General features: G+C 41.3%; 1 protein-coding gene across 1 annotated transcript; it reads right to left on the minus strand.

The window, feature by feature from the left end:
• Nucleotides 1–1,259: 1,259 nt before the first annotated feature.
• gtf3c4 (general transcription factor IIIC, polypeptide 4) lies at nt 1,260–17,360 on the minus strand. Its single transcript, XM_085279074.1, has 5 exons — nt 16,877–17,360; nt 7,020–8,756; nt 5,587–5,717; nt 5,032–5,120; nt 1,260–1,506 (listed from the first exon to the last, which is right to left on the minus strand). Exons 1-5 carry the CDS (start codon nt 17,165–17,167, stop codon nt 1,442–1,444), a joined length of 2,313 nt encoding a protein of 770 aa, XP_085135200.1. The 5' UTR covers nt 17,168–17,360; the 3' UTR covers nt 1,260–1,441.
• Nucleotides 17,361–18,109: the final 749 nt, after the last annotated feature.

Below are 18,109 nucleotides of genomic sequence, written 5' to 3' on the forward strand. Positions count from 1 at the left end.
AGCACTGCACAGGATAATGTGATAAGCGATTCAATTTCAAGCAAAACGGGAGACACTCCTTTTTTCTACCGATGCGCTGAGTCTTCTGAGTCTTGGGCCAATAAATGCCACCACTGAACTGAGAAATGTGGGCTTAGGAAAATAAAGTAAAAAGCTTCCCTTTCATGAGCTCCCGAGAGTTTGGAGCAGAGCTGCCTCCTCTCTCCTTGCCCGGGGGCAGGCTATCATCTCTGGTGACACCAGAGGAAGGGCAGCCCCAACCCCGCCCCTGTTGGACCTGGAGATGTAAGGCCGCAGTGGAGAAGAGGCTCTGCTGCCGGCCTGGTCTCTCAGCTCCGGCTTCCTCTTTGATCACCAGCAGCCGACCTCCATGTCTCCACAACAAGGAGGAGGGCCAGATAACACGCTGCTGAGCCTGTAACCCCACCCTGCAGCCCTTGTTCTCTCCAAATATGAAAAAAGGGTTAATTGTATTTAACAATATGCTCTCTATCCTAACACCCCCCGTCTCCATCACCTCCACCCTCCCGTCCTTGATTAGAATTAGAATCACATCTGGCGCCATGTTCTGTCCCTCATTACTGCTGAATCTCATTACAACGGGCTCCCGTGGGAGGGACACGCTGGGTTTTTAAGCACACTTTTTGCTTTCTTTCTGCCTCTTGCTCATCTCATCTGCCTCGCCGCTTCTTCTCTTCTACGTTTACATTAGCGGAAGTCCTCATCTGAGAGAATGACTGAGCACCACCACCCTCCATCTCCTCCTCCCAGAGCTTGGAAATTGTTTTACAGTGCCAATTAAAGTAGGTATGTTGAGTTTCTTCCAGAGTATGTATTATTCAGAGTGTATTATTTGTTGCACTCAAAAAAAAAAAAAAAAAAAAAGAGGAGAAGAAGAAAAAACCCCACTAAAATAGGACTTGCAGAGTAAGTTCCACTTACTTGCAATAAAAACTACACCAAAGGTTTGGAAATAGAGTCAACATGAGGAAAATGAGGGAGCTTATTTATGGCGCCCTGAAGTCCTACTGAATAATAAAAACCTCCACATATAACCACATTTTAAACTTTGTTTCTGAGCATCTCTGTCCAAAAACTGCTCTGAGTGGGAATTCGCTTTAGATGAGGGGTGGAAAATAAAGAAATGTGTAAAGTTTGACTCCAAAATGTTTTACCTCCGTAAAATATTAATTTAAAAGTTTAGAGGCAGGAAGCACACACTGCACACTTTGTAACTGGAGTGAAATAAGAGTTTCAACAAATATTCAAAGCGTTTTATTTGCTCTTTTAACATACCAATATAAAGTAATAAAAACATGAACAAAACATATAAAATTAAGAAAGAAAAAAGCAGTGATGTCTGACAAGATTGGACCCGGTGTCAGAGCGGCGAGCTCTGAAGGTCGCGGGGAAGCCCTGAGGTTTTAATGATCGTTTAGCTCTAGATCATCGGCGAGTCGCAGAGCGTGCAGGGTGCCTGCAGTATCTTCTTTATCCACTCTGGATCTGTGGGGAAACAAAACAACTTCTGTTTGTGCTCAAGATTACGAACAACAAATTCATTTAATGTGGTTATGTATATATATTAATATCAGAGACTTTGAAGGGTGACAGGAGTACAATTTAAGCCCCCCCCCCCAAAAAAAATGGCCTCATTAAGCACTACGAGTATACAATTGAGCACAAAATAAGGGCATGTGCAAACTTACCACTGGATTCATTAAGTGTGCACACTGGCCAATTTGTTCTCACTGCCATGCATATGTTACAGGCTCGTTCTACAAACACAGTCGTACTCTCGTTATTTGCAATCTGCGTAGTGCCACACCCCTTTTCTCTATATAAGAAACACAAAAATCGATAATGTTCTTGTCCACTAAAGCAATAAAAGTGGGACAATCAATAGTGCACACCATTCCTAAGAAAAGGATGTGGCTAAATAATAAACATTTTTAGTAAGTAAGTATACAAGTGAAGTTTGAGCTGGAACAGCCGAGGTAATGTGTTGTGCCCTCGAGACACGAACTGTAGTTCAGACAAAGAAAGAAAAGGTTTGATATCAAAAGATGGGGAGAAGTAGGTGATGAGATACAATAAAAATGGACTGCAATGGAACGCAAACATATTTAATAATTATGTAATAACCATTTTTATATGCTGAGCATTCAAAACTGGGGTATGATCACTATTGTTTGTGAACTCTACATTTTTATTTGTGTTTTGTTGAGTCTTCATTAGTGGTACTGGGAGGCCGGCCTATTCTAATACGTTATATAAAAGTACGCATACATTAAGCTGAAGCTTTATCCTGCACATTCACAGTTGTTATTCAGTGTCATTTACATTAATTAAAATACATTACAATTCATTGTTAGTGTGCATGCATAGTCTAATACTAAAGCACCAAAAAGAAAAATTCAGGTGAGAAAATATGGATGAAAAATTAACAAACTTAGCCCTAAACTTTTCACGACACACCACAATTAAGTGAGCCGCCCCTTGCACACACTGGTCTGACAAACTAAGCGCTTCCTGTAATGAGAGCATGCTTCTCTCCTGCTGCTTTCTACACGCAAGACAGGACAAGTGTAAGCGATGGTCAGTCTGCATTGTCTTCCAACATTTGTTAGAAGTAATGCGAAGGAAACGGCTTACTTTTCTAAAACATCTATAACATTTGTCAGAGTTTCTGACCACTGGTTAAACAAAAACATCTATGCTTGAGTAAATTAACCCGCAATGAATAAAACGGGTTAAAAATTGTATTTATCCCACTGTACAATACTGAAAAAACTAATTTTAACCTCATGTTTGCTATTGACGTAGAAGTATAGAACAGGGCTTTCTAATGAAGTATGTGAGAGATAAGAAATGACTAAATTAGGAAGTTTACTGTGAAAGTGCATTATCTCACACTGATCAGTGAGGCAGGACTTAGGGGAAAAGAAAATTCTTCTTTGTGATCCCAAAACACCCACGACTAAAGTTAGATCTCACAGACATGATGTGCAGTGGCTCAGCGGGGGAAACGGCCTCCTGTCTGCTGCACAGACTGTAGTGTCTCGGGCATATTCAAGATGGCAACATGGCTGGTTTGTTTATCTCTAATTATTTAATGCCATATATTTAATATTAATGTAGGTTTTTTTGTCTTTTGCTGTCAGACATAGAGCTTCTAAATTGTTTTTAAGAATTTCATGTATAAAAGGGTTTTTATTCCAAACAGAAACTGCTGTGATAATAATAAAAATAGTGAAATAGGAACTATAAAGAAGGCAAACATCCTAAAGATGTTTTTAGACAAGTGGGGGGTGATGCTGATTTTGACAGATGCCACAACTGCACAGACCTGTCACTCATTAGCTCAGATAGGCTGGGATGACCAGCAGAGCTGCCCCTCAGGCAGGTTTGATAAAGACCTGAGATCATTTTTCCCCCTGCAGGACCACAGAGCCTGCTCTTTTCCCACTTCTGTGTTTATGTAGAATAATATATTTTTTTCTCATTTGTATCATTATTGAGCTTACCTCCACCCATTTATAGGCTATTATGATGATGTGTACATTACATGTCATAGAGACATGTACTGTAAAACCAATGCAGAGCAAAGATCTCTAACTTACAAATATATCCGAACATAAATATGTAAGAGGGTTTCCTACATTTAATGTGAAGCAAATCATACTTTCCCCAAATCCAATTAAAGAAACTGAAATACTGGATACAATGACCACAGACAGAAATCTTCTTAATCAGTTTGAGTAAATAGTAAACGTCTGATAATCAGATTACTTAGATGCAATAAACGTTCCACAGACTCACCGAGGCTTTCTGCGTTTCAGGCTTTTTAAGACCATTAAAAGAATGCAAATTATTACTGTAATGGTCAAAATATAAAGAAGGCATGAGGAACGTATGGTATGAGGAAAACAATTATAAAGATAACAATTATTTGTTAGCATACAGTACAATTCCCCTATGTTTAAGCAGTATATTTAAATCCTAAATTCTAATGTTACAATTGTGTACTGTAATGACTCCTTATCAGAATCGATGTAGAGCTCGTACCTAATGAGTGAGCAGCAGTCAGCAATGTCACTGTGGTCGGGACACCCCCAGACTGATACAGAAACCTTTGCTGGCTTGCCTGCACAGTCGACTGCGGGCTCGAGACAATACTTAAGGCTTTTGTAAACTTAATTCTTTCCTTTAGGACTTTTATGAGGAAACAGAATGTAATCATTATTTCAGATATAAAGGCAATCAGAAAACATGTTTACATGCATTATATAGTAATGATGTATGTAATGCATTCATCTCCTCTTTCATCCCGCAGCTCTGCTGTCACACCTGTGTTTCTGTTTACAGTCTGTTGTGAACAGGCTGATTAGAAATCCATCTAACTGTACACATGGCAGTGGAAATCAGCTTTCCACTGCCAACAGGTTTTTCTAATCCAGGTTATCGTTTACTTAAGAAATCCGGACTAACGTGTCTCCTCCTCACTGGAACCTCGGATAGTTTTGTTTTTTTCTCCCCTGAGTATCAAAGTATTAACCCCTTCAGTAATTCACAAGCACAAGCAAAAAGAAAAAAAGTAGTCACCCGTTCTGTTAATTGCATTGTTGCACGTGCATGTCAGTGCACATTTCTACCCTCCTACTGAGCTGACCGACCTTAAAGAAGTCATGCAAAGATCACTTACTCCCGCTCCAGCATTCAGAATTCCCCAGCTACACATTTCAAGTCCTAGCCGAGAAAGTGACAAGACTGAGCTTTGTGACCAGTAACTCAACTCTTGCCTTATAAGAAAATACAAAAGCACACTGGCTAGAAAGAAAGAAAAGACGCTGTGCTAATTTCTGCAATCAGTCACAGTTAATAAGTATTATGTTTGTGTGGCTCAGTCATCCAACATGTCGAGCATTGATCCGAGCGGCAGAGGCTGATGTTGAAGGTGACAGGAGGAGACGGCTGATCGAGAGCGCGACTGTGAAATGGAGGTGGAGGGAGATGGAAAGTGGCGCTTACCCTCAGGCTCTGGCAGTCTGGCGATGCTATCCAGCAGGAGGCACCGTCTGAACGTCAGCGTCTGGCAGGCCTGGTATGACAACGCACACCTGGAGGAGACCGAAAGAAATACATTAGAGAGCTGGCTGCCAGGGACAGTCTCACACACACACACACACACACACACACACACATACGCATTATAAAAGTAGAGCAGAAACAGTGCTGAGGTGCAGCTGACGGGCACAGATTTCCCCTCAGTGCCCACCAGAGGCACCACGTTCAAGCTAGAGAGCAGGCAGGAGAAATGTTTGACAGACGATATTTATGAGACGATGAGAGTACTGCATGGGTAAATATCAGAAGGAAGGAGCCTTGATTACTGCTCCGAGAAGATAAATAAACCGTCAAAGAAGGCGTTCGGCATTGAGATTCAATTCATGTCCCAACGCTCAGGCTCAGCTGTGGCATCTGAACCAACGGTGCACCTACTCATCCTGTCAGGCTAAAGCTAAGAAAAACAACCATCCTTAGACGTTTTAAGTTTCTAAAGTTGTTCAAGAATTTTGTGCGTACCTGAGCCACATGTGTCCATTTTTACACATGGTTTGTTTGTGGTCTGTGAAGGGCAGCACATCCTGACACAGGCTGCAGCGCTCCGAGAACGTCTGCTTGTTCATCTTATTCTTGATGTGGCCAATCAGGACCTGAAGGACAAAGCATGCAGGACCAAAGGGTCTGAATTAAAGCAACCAATGCAAGCATTCCCAACTTGTATAGCGGAGGCAAAGAAGTCAAAGAAGTTTCTTCCACTGCAGCCTTACATCTAACAAGTATCCCCCTCCTACATATTTGCCAGACTTGCATGTTTCAGATAAACAAAACCTGAGTAAATACAAAAGTTAGAAAATTTCCAAACCCTCTTGGAAAAAGTAGCCCCCTAAACTTACCTGGTTGCGCCACCCTTGACAACCATTGTAACTGCAATCAAACATTTGCAATAACTGGTAATGGGCTGGTTTCAGTCATTATGCAAATGTACAGTTTATAAAATTGAGGAAACCTGCAGTCAGCTGAGGCTACATCCACACTAGCCCGGATAGATTTGAAAACGGCGTTTTTGTCTGAAAACGCTCCGCGTCCACACTAGCGTTTTCAGTCGTTTTCACAGAGTTGCGCGTCCACATTGAAACGGCCGAAAACGCTTACGTTCCAGTACTGCGCATGCGTGAAACACAAGACGATTCGGCCTGCCTCATTTCTGTCTGCCGTTTATTTACTTTCCGGCTCTTTCAAACGTCGCGGCAAAACGTCAAGGAAACGCACAGAGTTTTTTTAAATGGACTAACAATGAGGTGGAGTTGTTGCTGCATCAATCTTTGGAAATTTACTTACCTGGATGATTGAGAATGCATCACGACGAAAACTGGTAATGAGTTTAGTGAATTCTTAGCCAACTATTCTTTGTAATCAACCCGCACTGAAGGGTTTTCAAGCTAGGGTGGCCTGTTTATGGGCGTGCCAAAGCACCTCAATTGGATTTAGGTGCTTGGATTGGATTTTCTGGGTCATGAAGCAACAACAGAAGTAATTGGGGTCTGCAGTTCTTTAGATGCTGTTCTAGGTTCTTTTGTGACTTCCTGGATGAGTCTTTGATGAAATGTTTTAGTAGGCCGGCCACTCCTGGGAAGGTTTACTACTGTTCCAAATTTTCCTCATTTGTGGATCATTGCTCTCACCGTGGTTCACTGGAGTCCCCAAAGCCTAAGAAATGGTTTTGTAACACTGTCCAGAGTGATAGATGTCATTGAATTTGTTTCTATAATCTACAGGTTCTTTTCAAATGATCACGTAAAAACTCTGTCCTTTGACTACTACTAACATTTTTTAAATGATCTGAAACATTTAAGCTTTTCAAATACTTTTTACAGCGCTGTATTCAGGAAAACCAAACCAAAAGAACGTGCAGTGGTGTCTTAAGTAGAAAAAAATAACACGCGAGTCATTACCTCTGATGCTCTGTCGTTGGTGTCTTTAGAGAGATACTCCACCAGGCCACAGGTGGGTATGCTAATGTTCTCTGCTAGCCAGGTATTGAGGTACACCACCCCTAACACCTTCTTCATGTTTTCTCTCATCAAGTGAGTCTCTACGGTGTTCATCCAAGCCTGTACCTCTGCCCTTTGCTCCTCCTGATTTTCCTCCTTCTCCAGTTTTTCTCCTCCGGGCTCACCTTCCTCTTTCACAGCACCTTCTTTGTCTTCTCCATCCTCCTCTTCCGCATCTCTTATGAACACCTTGCTTCCCTCTTTTGCAGGTTTCCAGTTGTTTTCTGTGTTAGGTGACTGCAGTGACTGGTGAAGTATTCGCACCAAAAAGAGCTTGAATCGCCACAAGTAAGGAGAGTCCGCTTCCCGGATCTTTTGATCGAGCTCGTCCTGCAGTGATGCAGGGATGGACTTGTTTTTCAAAATCTGCCACCTCACCAGGTCGAGCAGGTCGGCCATTTTATACAAGTTCTGCGTAGGAGACCTGAGCAACAACGCTGCTGCGGCTTCTGGAGTTTTTAAGGTCACAAAGTGAACCTGGTAAGTCCTGTTAACTGGATGATAGCCATCAACCATACCTTGCGTGCTGACAAGTGCAATATATGCTCCGTTGCGGCTCACTGCAATCCCGTGTATCCTCCTCCCCGTGAGGTTCTCTGGTCGCATCATTTCCTCCTGCTTAAATATTAAAGTGCTCTCTGTAAAAGTTGGCGTCAGCTTTTTAATCCACCCGTCTGTGGAACAAGTGTACACCGCGACACCTTGTTGACTGACCGCCAGGGAGACTACAGGAAGGGAGTGCAGCCCAGCCACGTGAGAGTTGTGTACATTTAGTCCAGCTGGGGAAATCACAAGTAAACACCAAAAGACGTAGCAGCCACGTGATGCGACGATGAGGCTGCAGCTGGATTTATGTATCGGGTGGATCATCGGGACACATTTGAGGTTTTCAACAGCGATTTCATCGCACTCCTTCCACAGGATGACGGGGTGTCGGAGGGTGAAGTACCCCTTCACTCCCGACAGGCTGACTGGCATGATCTTGACGGGTCCCACCTCACTGCCGACAATCAGGCCGCTCATGCGACGATCTGCGTTTTCATACTCCCACCACGCTAAGTCACTTGGTCTGGTCACGCCTGATTCGATGGTGTCATAAAACGTGACATCTGCCCCGTCTGTAAAAGGCAACACAAACTTCCACAAGACGAGGTCACCGTTTTCCATCAAGACAGCGAGGAGGACCATCTCTAAGTCTACGCCCGTGTTGTCCGGCTGAACCTGTTTAATCGTGTAAATACTCGACCACTCCATTCTCAGTGGCGTCTGCATACGGAAACGCCGCTGCAGCTCGTCAAAGTCCTGTAAGTTAGTCTGCGGCAGCTTGTCATCCTTTCTGGCATAATTCCGCTCTTTTAGCCTCTCGCTGTACTTTTTAGTAAGATCAACTAGCGTGTTCCACTCAAGACGCTTGTGGCTGTTATGAATGGTAAGTCTGTGGTCAAGCGTTAGGCAAGCGAGCAAGCAGCGTCCACTCGAGTCACAACCCAACGGAGACCAGCTGGCGTACTTTATTCCTTTGTGCACGCCTACTGATGGGTTGATCACGCTGTCAGCCAAAAATGCTTGCCTTACTGTGGGATCTGGATGTGTAGCGAACTTCACCATTGCTTCAGACAGCTCTACTGATGGCCCCACCTTAAAAGGCAAAAACAACATATATTTAAGGATTATAAAGTCAAGTTTGTTCTTAATTTCATGTGCAGAAATGTTTTATTTGATAAACCACCAACACTTCATCTGAAAAGCTGTGTGTTTACACTACTGCCATTTTTGGTGCTTTGACCAAATGTGAGGACTGAGGGTGGATAAGCAGAGTGGACATCCAATGAGCATACCCTGGATAATCCCGCTGACTCCAAAAATGTCGATAATTGCCTAAATTAATTTGATGTTTTAATCCCCATGACTTGACCCATGAAATCAAACAGCAAAGTATTAACTTGGGTCAGAAAAGTAAGGCACAAGAGGGCTGATTTTCCCATAGATTCCCATACAAATATTATACACACGTGTTGCCCCTGCTGGCCATTGAAAATAAGGCCGGTTTAAAGCACTTTTGTATTGGCTTTACTATGATATTTTATATCATCAAGCCAACATGCCCCAGCCCTTCCTGTTTTGTTTTCTTACAGGTTGTCTCAGCTTGGGGGGGGGGCCACTGTAACGACACCCTGCTACAGGCAGAAAACTGGTTCTTTATGCCAGACTTGCTCAGGCTACAAGGAACGTGCCATATCATAGCATCTGCTATAACGCAGATATAAAATTTTCACGTGATATAAAAGCATTATATCTTGGTGTCAGTGACATAGGGATGGCACATGTTTACATTCCTATGCACCTACAACAACAGCACAAGAGCCACATCATCAGCCTCTGATGATGATAAGATAAGATAAGATAACCTTTATTAGTCCCACACGTGGGAAATTTGTTTTGTCACAGCAGGAAGTGGACAGTGCAAAAGTTATGAGGCAAAAATTAGAATACAGATTAAATACAGAAAAAAAGGAGCAACTTCAACAACATCCAAAAGAGCTGAATACTTTGCAAAATATGCAAGAAAACTATGCAAAGTGAGAGCAGAACAGAAGTAACGTCATCAGCTACAACTCAAGACCTACCACAAAGTCCTTAGAAATGTTGCAATATTGCAAAGATTTACAGAGAAGCACCATATAAACAGTATTTTTGAAAACTATTCAAAAAGTGTGCATTTATCTCACATATAAATGCACTTATATATATATCATTTTTCTATGTGCACATCTGAATGTCAGTATGCACTGCTAGATGTTAAAAAAGCATTAGAAGCACTACATATAATTAGCTGTAATGATCTCTTTTTAGCAATCATTTATTTCTTCTGTTAAGCAACAAAATCATCATCAGGTTTTAGCTTAATAAGTGGTATTTCCACAGAAAAGGCTAAAACTGTTACCAAAGCACTGATGATCCATTTTCTGTGAATCATCTAATGAAATAACCACCTAATTATTGCTGCTCTACAGCGAGTAGAGCTGGGCGATATGAGATTTTTTCATATCACGATTAGGGCTGCCACAAACGATTATTTTGATAGTCGACTAGTCACCGATTATTTATGCGATTAGTCGACTAATCAGATCATCATCCACTGGACGTAAAACTACAGCTTATTGCACCAGCAGCATCTGCTCTTATATAACTATCATTAGCTTACAGCTTTAAGCTTTTAAGGTGCTAACTAAAAATAAAGACAAGATGATAGTTTATTCAATTTTAATGAAATTTGCAGATTGTTTTGGTAAAGTTTAATAAACTCCTTGCTATCTAAAATATAACAGGACACCGGAGTAAATTCTCGAGCATCTCACACTTCTGATAATCAGCTGTCTGCTTGACGTTTATTCAGCTGTGTAAAAACTATAACTTTAATCTCAGCCAAACCGATTTACTCAGGAACAAATAAAATACTAAAAAAAAAAAAAAAGCCAAACAACAACATTTTTAATTTATCTAAGTGACTCATATATATTTAACCTGAGTCGCGAAAGACGGCGGTGGGTTTGAAAACAATTTGCCGGGAGTCCGGTGTTCTCACGGCGCTAGTGACCTAGCCCCCGGCTAGCTATCGAGCTAGTGGGTAACAGACGTCTCCGAAAACGTCGGAGCGCTTTTGAAAATATGTGGTGTCCTGATAAACTGAGCAGATATTTGAGGTTTACACAGCTACATTCTCACCTGAAAATATGTTAAACGTTTATTTTGTGACCCAGAAAGAATAATAAGAGTAATATTAAAACTAACTAGCTACCGCCATTGTTGGAAACTAAGCTGGGCCGCGCTATGAATTCTGGGACACAGCTGCTTCTTCTTCTTCGGGGTTTAACGGCAGCTGGCATCCTTGTACATGCAGTGCTGCCATCTTCTGTTTCAGTCCGTTATTACACTCTTAAATCCTGCTATTATTCCTGCGTCTTTTGCGATCTTACAAAGCTTCAAACGACACGTCGACTATTAAATCAGTCGTCGACGATTTTGATAGTCGACGTAATCGTGACTAGTCGACAAATCGTGGCAGCCCTAATCACGATATGTTTTTTTCATTTCAGGCGATAACGATATCTATCACGATATAAGTCAAATAACTATATTTGTAAGATTTAAATGTGCCGTTGCTCACAAGTAAAATGTGAAATAATCAGCAGCTTGTTTTTATTTAAATATTTATTCCCCATAATAAGTTCAACAGGGTAGATGTACTTAAGGAACATGAGACTTTTTCAGATAAATAAAGGCAAATATTGCAAACTACACAAAAGGCAGCCACTAAAGCGTTTAAGTTTCAAAATAGAACAAACGAAACAGACTAAATTGTCAATTCCACTTAGAAACAAAATATTAATTCTAAAAATAAATCTCAGTTTGTTTTACAGAAGAACAGACAAAACTGACTAACTTTTGTCAATATCAAATAAACTGAGAACTAAAAGGAAATTCTCAATCTCTCCTTGTTGTATAGCTGAGCTTTTCAAATAGTTTTAACAGTTACTTTAGTCTGACAAAAACCGAATGACGAATTAGCGCTTCCAGTCAGAGACTGAGGCTACGTCCACACGTACACGGGTATTTTTGAAAACGGAGATTTTCCGTTTTCGTTTTAAAAAATAATCCCGTCCACACATAAAAGCAGAAATGAAGGAAAACGCTGCTGTGAACATGCCAAAGCAGCAGGTGGCGCTAGATTCCTAACCGTGCAGAAATGTTGGCCAATCAGAAGTCTAGAAGCCTCGGTGGGAAAAAGCAAACAAAGCTGGGGCATAGAAGCAGAACCGAGTCGTATGTGTGGAGGGACAGAAAAATGTGTGTGTATGTAAGCATTTAAACACTGCAGAGAGTAGAATTAACAGTAACAGTATTGTAGAAATTCATTTCACCGAAACAATAACGTGGCGCACAGTGTGACGCATGCACCAGTTTATTGTATTTCCAGACTTGCTTTCGGCACAATTTACAGTGCACGCTACTCTGTTTTTTGTCAGACTTGAAATAGCCGAAATACCTTCACACTACGGAACTTCTATGACTCTTCCGTTCGACAATCTCTCCGGCATTGGAACCATCATCTGTTTTCTCTTCGGTCACGCTCGGTAGATTTTTCTAGTCGGCACACTCATTTCCTCCATTACGCGCTGGCTCCATTACCGCTGGCTGCTTCCCAAACAAACACACGTGCGGCTTGGCACTTGTGCTGTATGTAACAAGTCACACGACGTGACGCTGCGGCTGTGATTGGTTCGGCTCTGTGCTACTTAATTTGGATTGGCTGACCTTTTTTTTTTTTTTTTTTTTTTAAGAGGACAAGAGCGGCGAGGTCTATCGCGATAGCTTAATTTCTCTATCGAGTAAAAGTTATATCGCGATACATATCGTTATCGTTCTATCGCCCAGCTCTAACAGCGAGTAAAACCTAGAAAAAGTTTTATGTCAACAAACTGGACAAACAGGATAGACGCAGTATAACCAAACAGACTGCAATGAATAAATTAGAGATATCTAAGTTTTGTTATCTCATTTTTTAATGCAGGATCATTTTAGGTAAATGGTGAACATCATGGCCCAGCTTCACCACAGAAAACAGCCTCCTGGGTGGCTGTACTATTATACAGACAATATCATGGCCTCTAAAAAAAACCAAGCCATGCTTTGTGAGCCACAGTCTACAGCTCCCAGCTCAGTACCTCCCATTAAAAAGCAGTTATTCATATCAGCCATTGACAGCTGGAAACCAACTTTGCCTGTCTGCCACCGTGCCTAGTGGATTATAAAATTCAGCTAGGTCCAACAATGTATCTGCCAAGTGGATTTTTGGACTGGAGACGAAACCTAAAAGCACTCATGTTTATACACAAGAGCAGCTGCGAAGAGACAAATTTACCACAACAAAATTGTTTCTCTCGTTTTTTTGTTTGTTTAAAATCAGCATTTGTATTCTATTACTTTGATTATCTTCCCTGCGCTTTAGTAAATAATGAAAATACAGAAACATTCACCACTGCCAAACTAATAGCCAAACTAATAGCACAAAAGTGCTTGGCTCCCTTTCTGAGACATGTGTACACAATTTGTTTAATGAGAAAACAAACATCAACACCGTTACAGGAGTAACACATATCAGTTTGTGATCACCTATTTATATGTTATTTATTTACTGAAGCAATGACTTTAATAATTTGTGAGCAGTGATCATGCTCTGAAAGGTCTTGCACAAAGCTAATGGGTCAATAAGTTGAACACACAATGCAAACAATTGGGAATGTGTTACAAGCCATTTTTGTGCTTCAGGCCTGTAATGTGACGAAAGTGCATACTTCATACACCATCATTTAAAGGGGTTTCACAAAAATACTGCATCAACTGTTTAGAGTACAGCCATTTTTAAGCACTGTTGCCCAAATCGCAGTTTCATGTCACTGGCAAGCAGTTTCATGGCCAGGGGAGACCTGTTCCTTTGTTATTTCATAACAAATTAAGCAAATCGAGGATATGGAGTTCTGCTGTTCAGAGGTGCCCATGCAAGTTAAAGAAAGCATTACTAGGTTGAAAAACAAAACAAACGTAGCAGAGACACACACACAAAAAAAAACTTCAGCAGTGGCCAAATCCAAATCAGTAACCTGGTGCATTCTTAAAAAGAAAAAATGCACTGCCCAACTCAGAAACAAAAAGACCAAAGATGACATCATGAAGTTCAAGACGACAAAATTAATTCCAAGGTCTAGAAAAACCAGCACTTAGCTGAGTCAAGAACATTCGCTTGCCATTGTGAAAGTCTAAAATCAAGAGACGCCTTCATGAATGCAAACACAAAGGGTTTAATACAGGGTGCAAACCACAAAAACCTATGGGCCCAACTGTATGTAAAGCTCTGATCACAAGAGGAGACATGAGGGAGACTGAGGGAAGAACCTAAGAGTTTATTTATTTCCCACATTCATTTATGAATATGAAGCAATGTTTGAAAATCTCGTTTAGAAACAACATTAAACAGCTGATTTAGTCTACCTTGATTAGTAGACATAAGTGGACAGATGTGAGCTAGTTAGCTGTACCCTACATGACAGGAAGAGTACCGTAGTTACATGGTGGAAAAGCAGGGCCTTAAACAGCTGGTTAAAAGGCTCAACCGAAGATAAAACATCCCAGCAAGAAAACATTTTTTTTCTGTTTTATGATGTGACAATATTGCAAAACTCCTGAAGAGTTTCAAGGCTAGTTGCTCTTAAGGTCAACTGTTTAGCAGTTATACTCTTTCTTTTGTTCCTCGGTTAATGAATGACTGTCTTGCAGTGTATTTAGTATAGCTATAAGAGTAGCTATTAACCTTGGTTAACATGGTTTGAGGCAGTTATAGTTAACTCTTCCTGTTTTCCTTTATATCCATATATACAGTGGCTTGCAAAAGTATTCAGCCCCCTTGAACTTTCCCACATTTTGTCACATTACAGCCACAAACATGAATCAATTTTATTGGAATTTCACGTGAAAGACCAACACAAAGTGGTGTACACGTGAGAAGTGGAACGAAAATCATACATGATTCCAAACATGTTTTACAAATAAATAACTGCAAAGTAGGGTGTGCGTAATTATTCAGCCCCTTTGGTCTGAGTGCAGTCAGTTGCCCATAGACATTGCCTGATGAGTGCTAATGACTAAATAGAGTGCACCTGTGTGTAATCTAGTGTCAGTACAAATACAGCTGCTCTGTGACGGCCTCAGAGGTTGTCCAAGAGAATATTGGGAGCAGCAACACCATGAAGTCCAAAGAACACACCAGACAGGTCAGGGATAAAATTATTGAGAAATTTAAAGCAGGCTTAGGCTACAAAAAGATTTCCCACGCCTTGAACATCCCACGGAGCACTGTTCAAGCCATCATTCAGAAATGGAAGGAGTATGGCACAACTGTAAACCTACCAAGACAAGGCCGTCCACCTAAACTCACAGGCCGAACAAGGGGAGCGCTGATCAGAAATGCAGCCAAGAGGCCCATGGTGACTCTGGACGAGCTGCAGAGATCTACAGCTCAGGTGGGGGAATCTGTCCATAGGACAACTACTAGTCGTGCACTGCATAAAGTTGGCCTTTATAGAAGAGTGGCAAGAAGAAAGCCATTGTTAACAGAAAACCATAAGAAGTCCCGTTTGCAGTTTGCCACAGGCCATGTGGGGGACACAGCAAACATGTGGAAGAAGGTGCTCTGGTCAGATGAGACCAAAATGGAACTTTTTGGTCAAAATGCAAAACGCTATGTGTGGCGGAAAACTAACACTGCACATCACTCTGAACACACCATCCCCACTGTCAAATATGGTGGTGGCAGCATCATGCTCTGGGGGTGCTTCTCTTCAGCATTGACAGGGAAGCTGGTCAGAGTTTATGGGAAGATGGATGGAGCCAAATACAGGGCAATCTTGGAAGAAAACCTCTTGGAGTCTGCAAAAGATTTGAGAGGTTCAGCTTCCAGCAGGACAACGACCCTAAACATAAAGCCAGGGCAACAATGGAATGGTTTAAAAAAAAAAAAAAAAAAAGTCTGGAATCATGTATGAATTTCGTTCCACTTCTCACGTGTACACCACTTTGTATCGGTCTTTCACGTGGAATTCCAATAAAATTGATTCATGTTTGTGGCTGTAATGTGACAAAATGTGGAAAAGTTCAAGGGGGCCGAATACTTTTGCAAGCCACTGTATCTATCCCCTGCACATGCCTAAACCTTTCAGTATGACTTTGCTAAGCTACGAACCGCACAGTTTGATGGATTGTCGGAGCATTACGGCTAACGTAGGCAGGAGCCTCGCGGAGTGATCTGTACTGCGCTTCGATATAATATTACCGTGTTGTGCGTGTATGACGTCTTTTTAAGTTTTGTGGATATTATACAAGGTTATGCTGAGGATATGTCGGCCAATTTCCACTAGGTTTGGTTAAACTGTCAGCAAGGAATTTGCATTTCCACTGTTAATTTTTATATAAATTTAATGCACATAAAAAAAAAAAAACAGCTGCTTGTTTAAGTGAAAATACATTGATGGGTTTTGTTTTTTTGCACTAATAAAGTTGTGGAGTTGTAAAGTATTTTGTCTAGTGTCAATTATATCGTCAATTATATTGTTATCGCAAATTTTCAAATGTATATCGTGATAATATTTTTGGTCATATTGCCCTGCTCTACACCAGTCTCCCTCTCACTCACACATGTATTATGTCTTTCCTCTTTGCTCCACAGTATACCTCCACCTCTCCAGGCTCTCTTCCACCTGCTCTTTACTCTCGCAATGTCATTGCAAACATCACAGTCCACGGAGATTCCTGACTGACATTATCAATCTGTCCATCACCGCTGCAAACAAGAAGGGGCTCTGAGCAGATCCCTCGTGCATGTCCTGCACCACCCCCACATACTTCTCTGCTACTCCGGACTTCCTCATGCAGCACCACAGTTCCCCACTCTGTACTCCTACGTTTTCAAACAAAAACTAAACTAGCCCAAACTAAACTGAAATTTAAAAAATAAATAAGTAAAATAAAGGTGAGCTTCCCGCAGAAGAAGTTATTGTTTCCCAATCAAAACAGTGGAGCACGTGACTTGTAAACACCACATCAGCTCAGTAAGCTAAAGCTACAGAGCTGCATGGGTTCTGATATTTCCCTCTTATAACGTGTTGGTGTTAGCAGGTAACAGGCGACTGTATGCGGTCGCTTACCCGCAGTTTGTATTCCTCGGCTGGGACGGGGATTGAAGTCCTGTGCAGCGTTAGGTCCTGTTTGTTGTTGTGGACGTCGCACACCAGCTCCATCACCGCCAGGGAACTGGAGGTGCACACAGCCAGGCGGTGGTCCTGCGACCACGAGAGAGGCTGGAGTCCGCTGACCGGGGCAATGAGAGGAACGACGGGCTCCCGCTTGACCGACACATCCTCCGCTTCTGGTTCAGTCTTAATGACTACGTTTTTGGGCAGGGTGTGCACCGAATCACAGGTACTGGCAGCCGCCATGTTTTCTGGGCGGCGGAAGTGACGTCAGACAAGCGCGGGAGGAGAAAAGTGAGGAGCTTCCTCCGCCGATTATAAAATTGACTTTTATCAAGTCATTTAGCACACATAATAATAATGAAATAAATAATAAAATAATAAGAATAAAAAAATATTAAAAATAAAAATTCAGCAACATTAACATCAAGTGACAAAATAACCGAAACACTACATTTCACTGTAAAGAAAAGGTATGGATTGTCTAAGAAACATACCTTTCCATAATGCTTTAAAACACTGCTAATAAATTAAAGCATCAAAAATGCTTTTATATGATTTTTATATGCATGCTTTTTATTATTTGCAATTCACAAGAAAATGTTCATTAATCCCTTTCATATTTTGCCACATTGTGCTTAATTATAAATAAAAGTCAACTGTCTGGCTTGTACAGTTAGTAATATTTTTTTAAGCTCAAGTGAAAATGTAATTGCTTAAAAAGGGAGTAAAAGGGACTCTTGCTGCAAAGTAAAGACATGTTATTGGGTGCAAGCTGTGACCTATCATGTTATACCAGATCAATACATGTTATTAAACTTACACAGGGAGCTTTCTTTGACCATGATACACTTAATCTCTGCTAAGGCTGTAAGAATCTTTGACTTGAAGGCATTAAGAGGGCTCAAGAATTGCAAAATTGTCTCTTACTTGTCCAATACACATTCACTGGCCACTTTCTTAGGTATATCTGTTCAACTGCTTGTGAACACAAAAATCAGTACATTTAAGCACGTAGACACGGTCAAGATGACCTGGAAGTTCAAACTGACATCAAAATTTTTAAAAAGTTCATTTACTTTGAGTGAGGCATGGTTGTTGGTGCCTGAAAAGCTAGTCTGAGTATTTCAGAAACTGCTGATCTGTTGGGATTTTTCTATACAAACATTTTGGAGAATGCTCAAAATA

Source organism: Mchenga conophoros, linkage group LG7 (genome assembly GCF_057382185.1).
Source record: "Mchenga conophoros isolate Kocher_MC1m ecotype Shallow Benthic linkage group LG7, M_conophoros_male_GT1.1, whole genome shotgun sequence".
NCBI classification, from domain to species: domain Eukaryota; kingdom Metazoa; phylum Chordata; class Actinopteri; order Cichliformes; family Cichlidae; genus Mchenga; species Mchenga conophoros.

Excerpts from the sequence above, each read along its gene's own strand:
- gtf3c4 (XM_085279074.1), bottom strand. The coding sequence starts at position 17,167 with ATGGCGGCTGCCAGTACCTGTGATTCGGTGCACACCCTGCCCAAAAAC. Across the intron at positions 5,718-7,019 it reads CCAACGACAGAGCATCAGAG|GTCCTGATTGGCCACATCAA; the intron begins GTAATGACTCGC and ends TTTGTCCTTCAG. Across the intron at positions 1,507-5,031 it reads CAGACTGCCAGAGCCTGAGG|ATCCAGAGTGGATAAAGAAG; the intron begins GTAAGCGCCACT and ends GTTTCCCCACAG.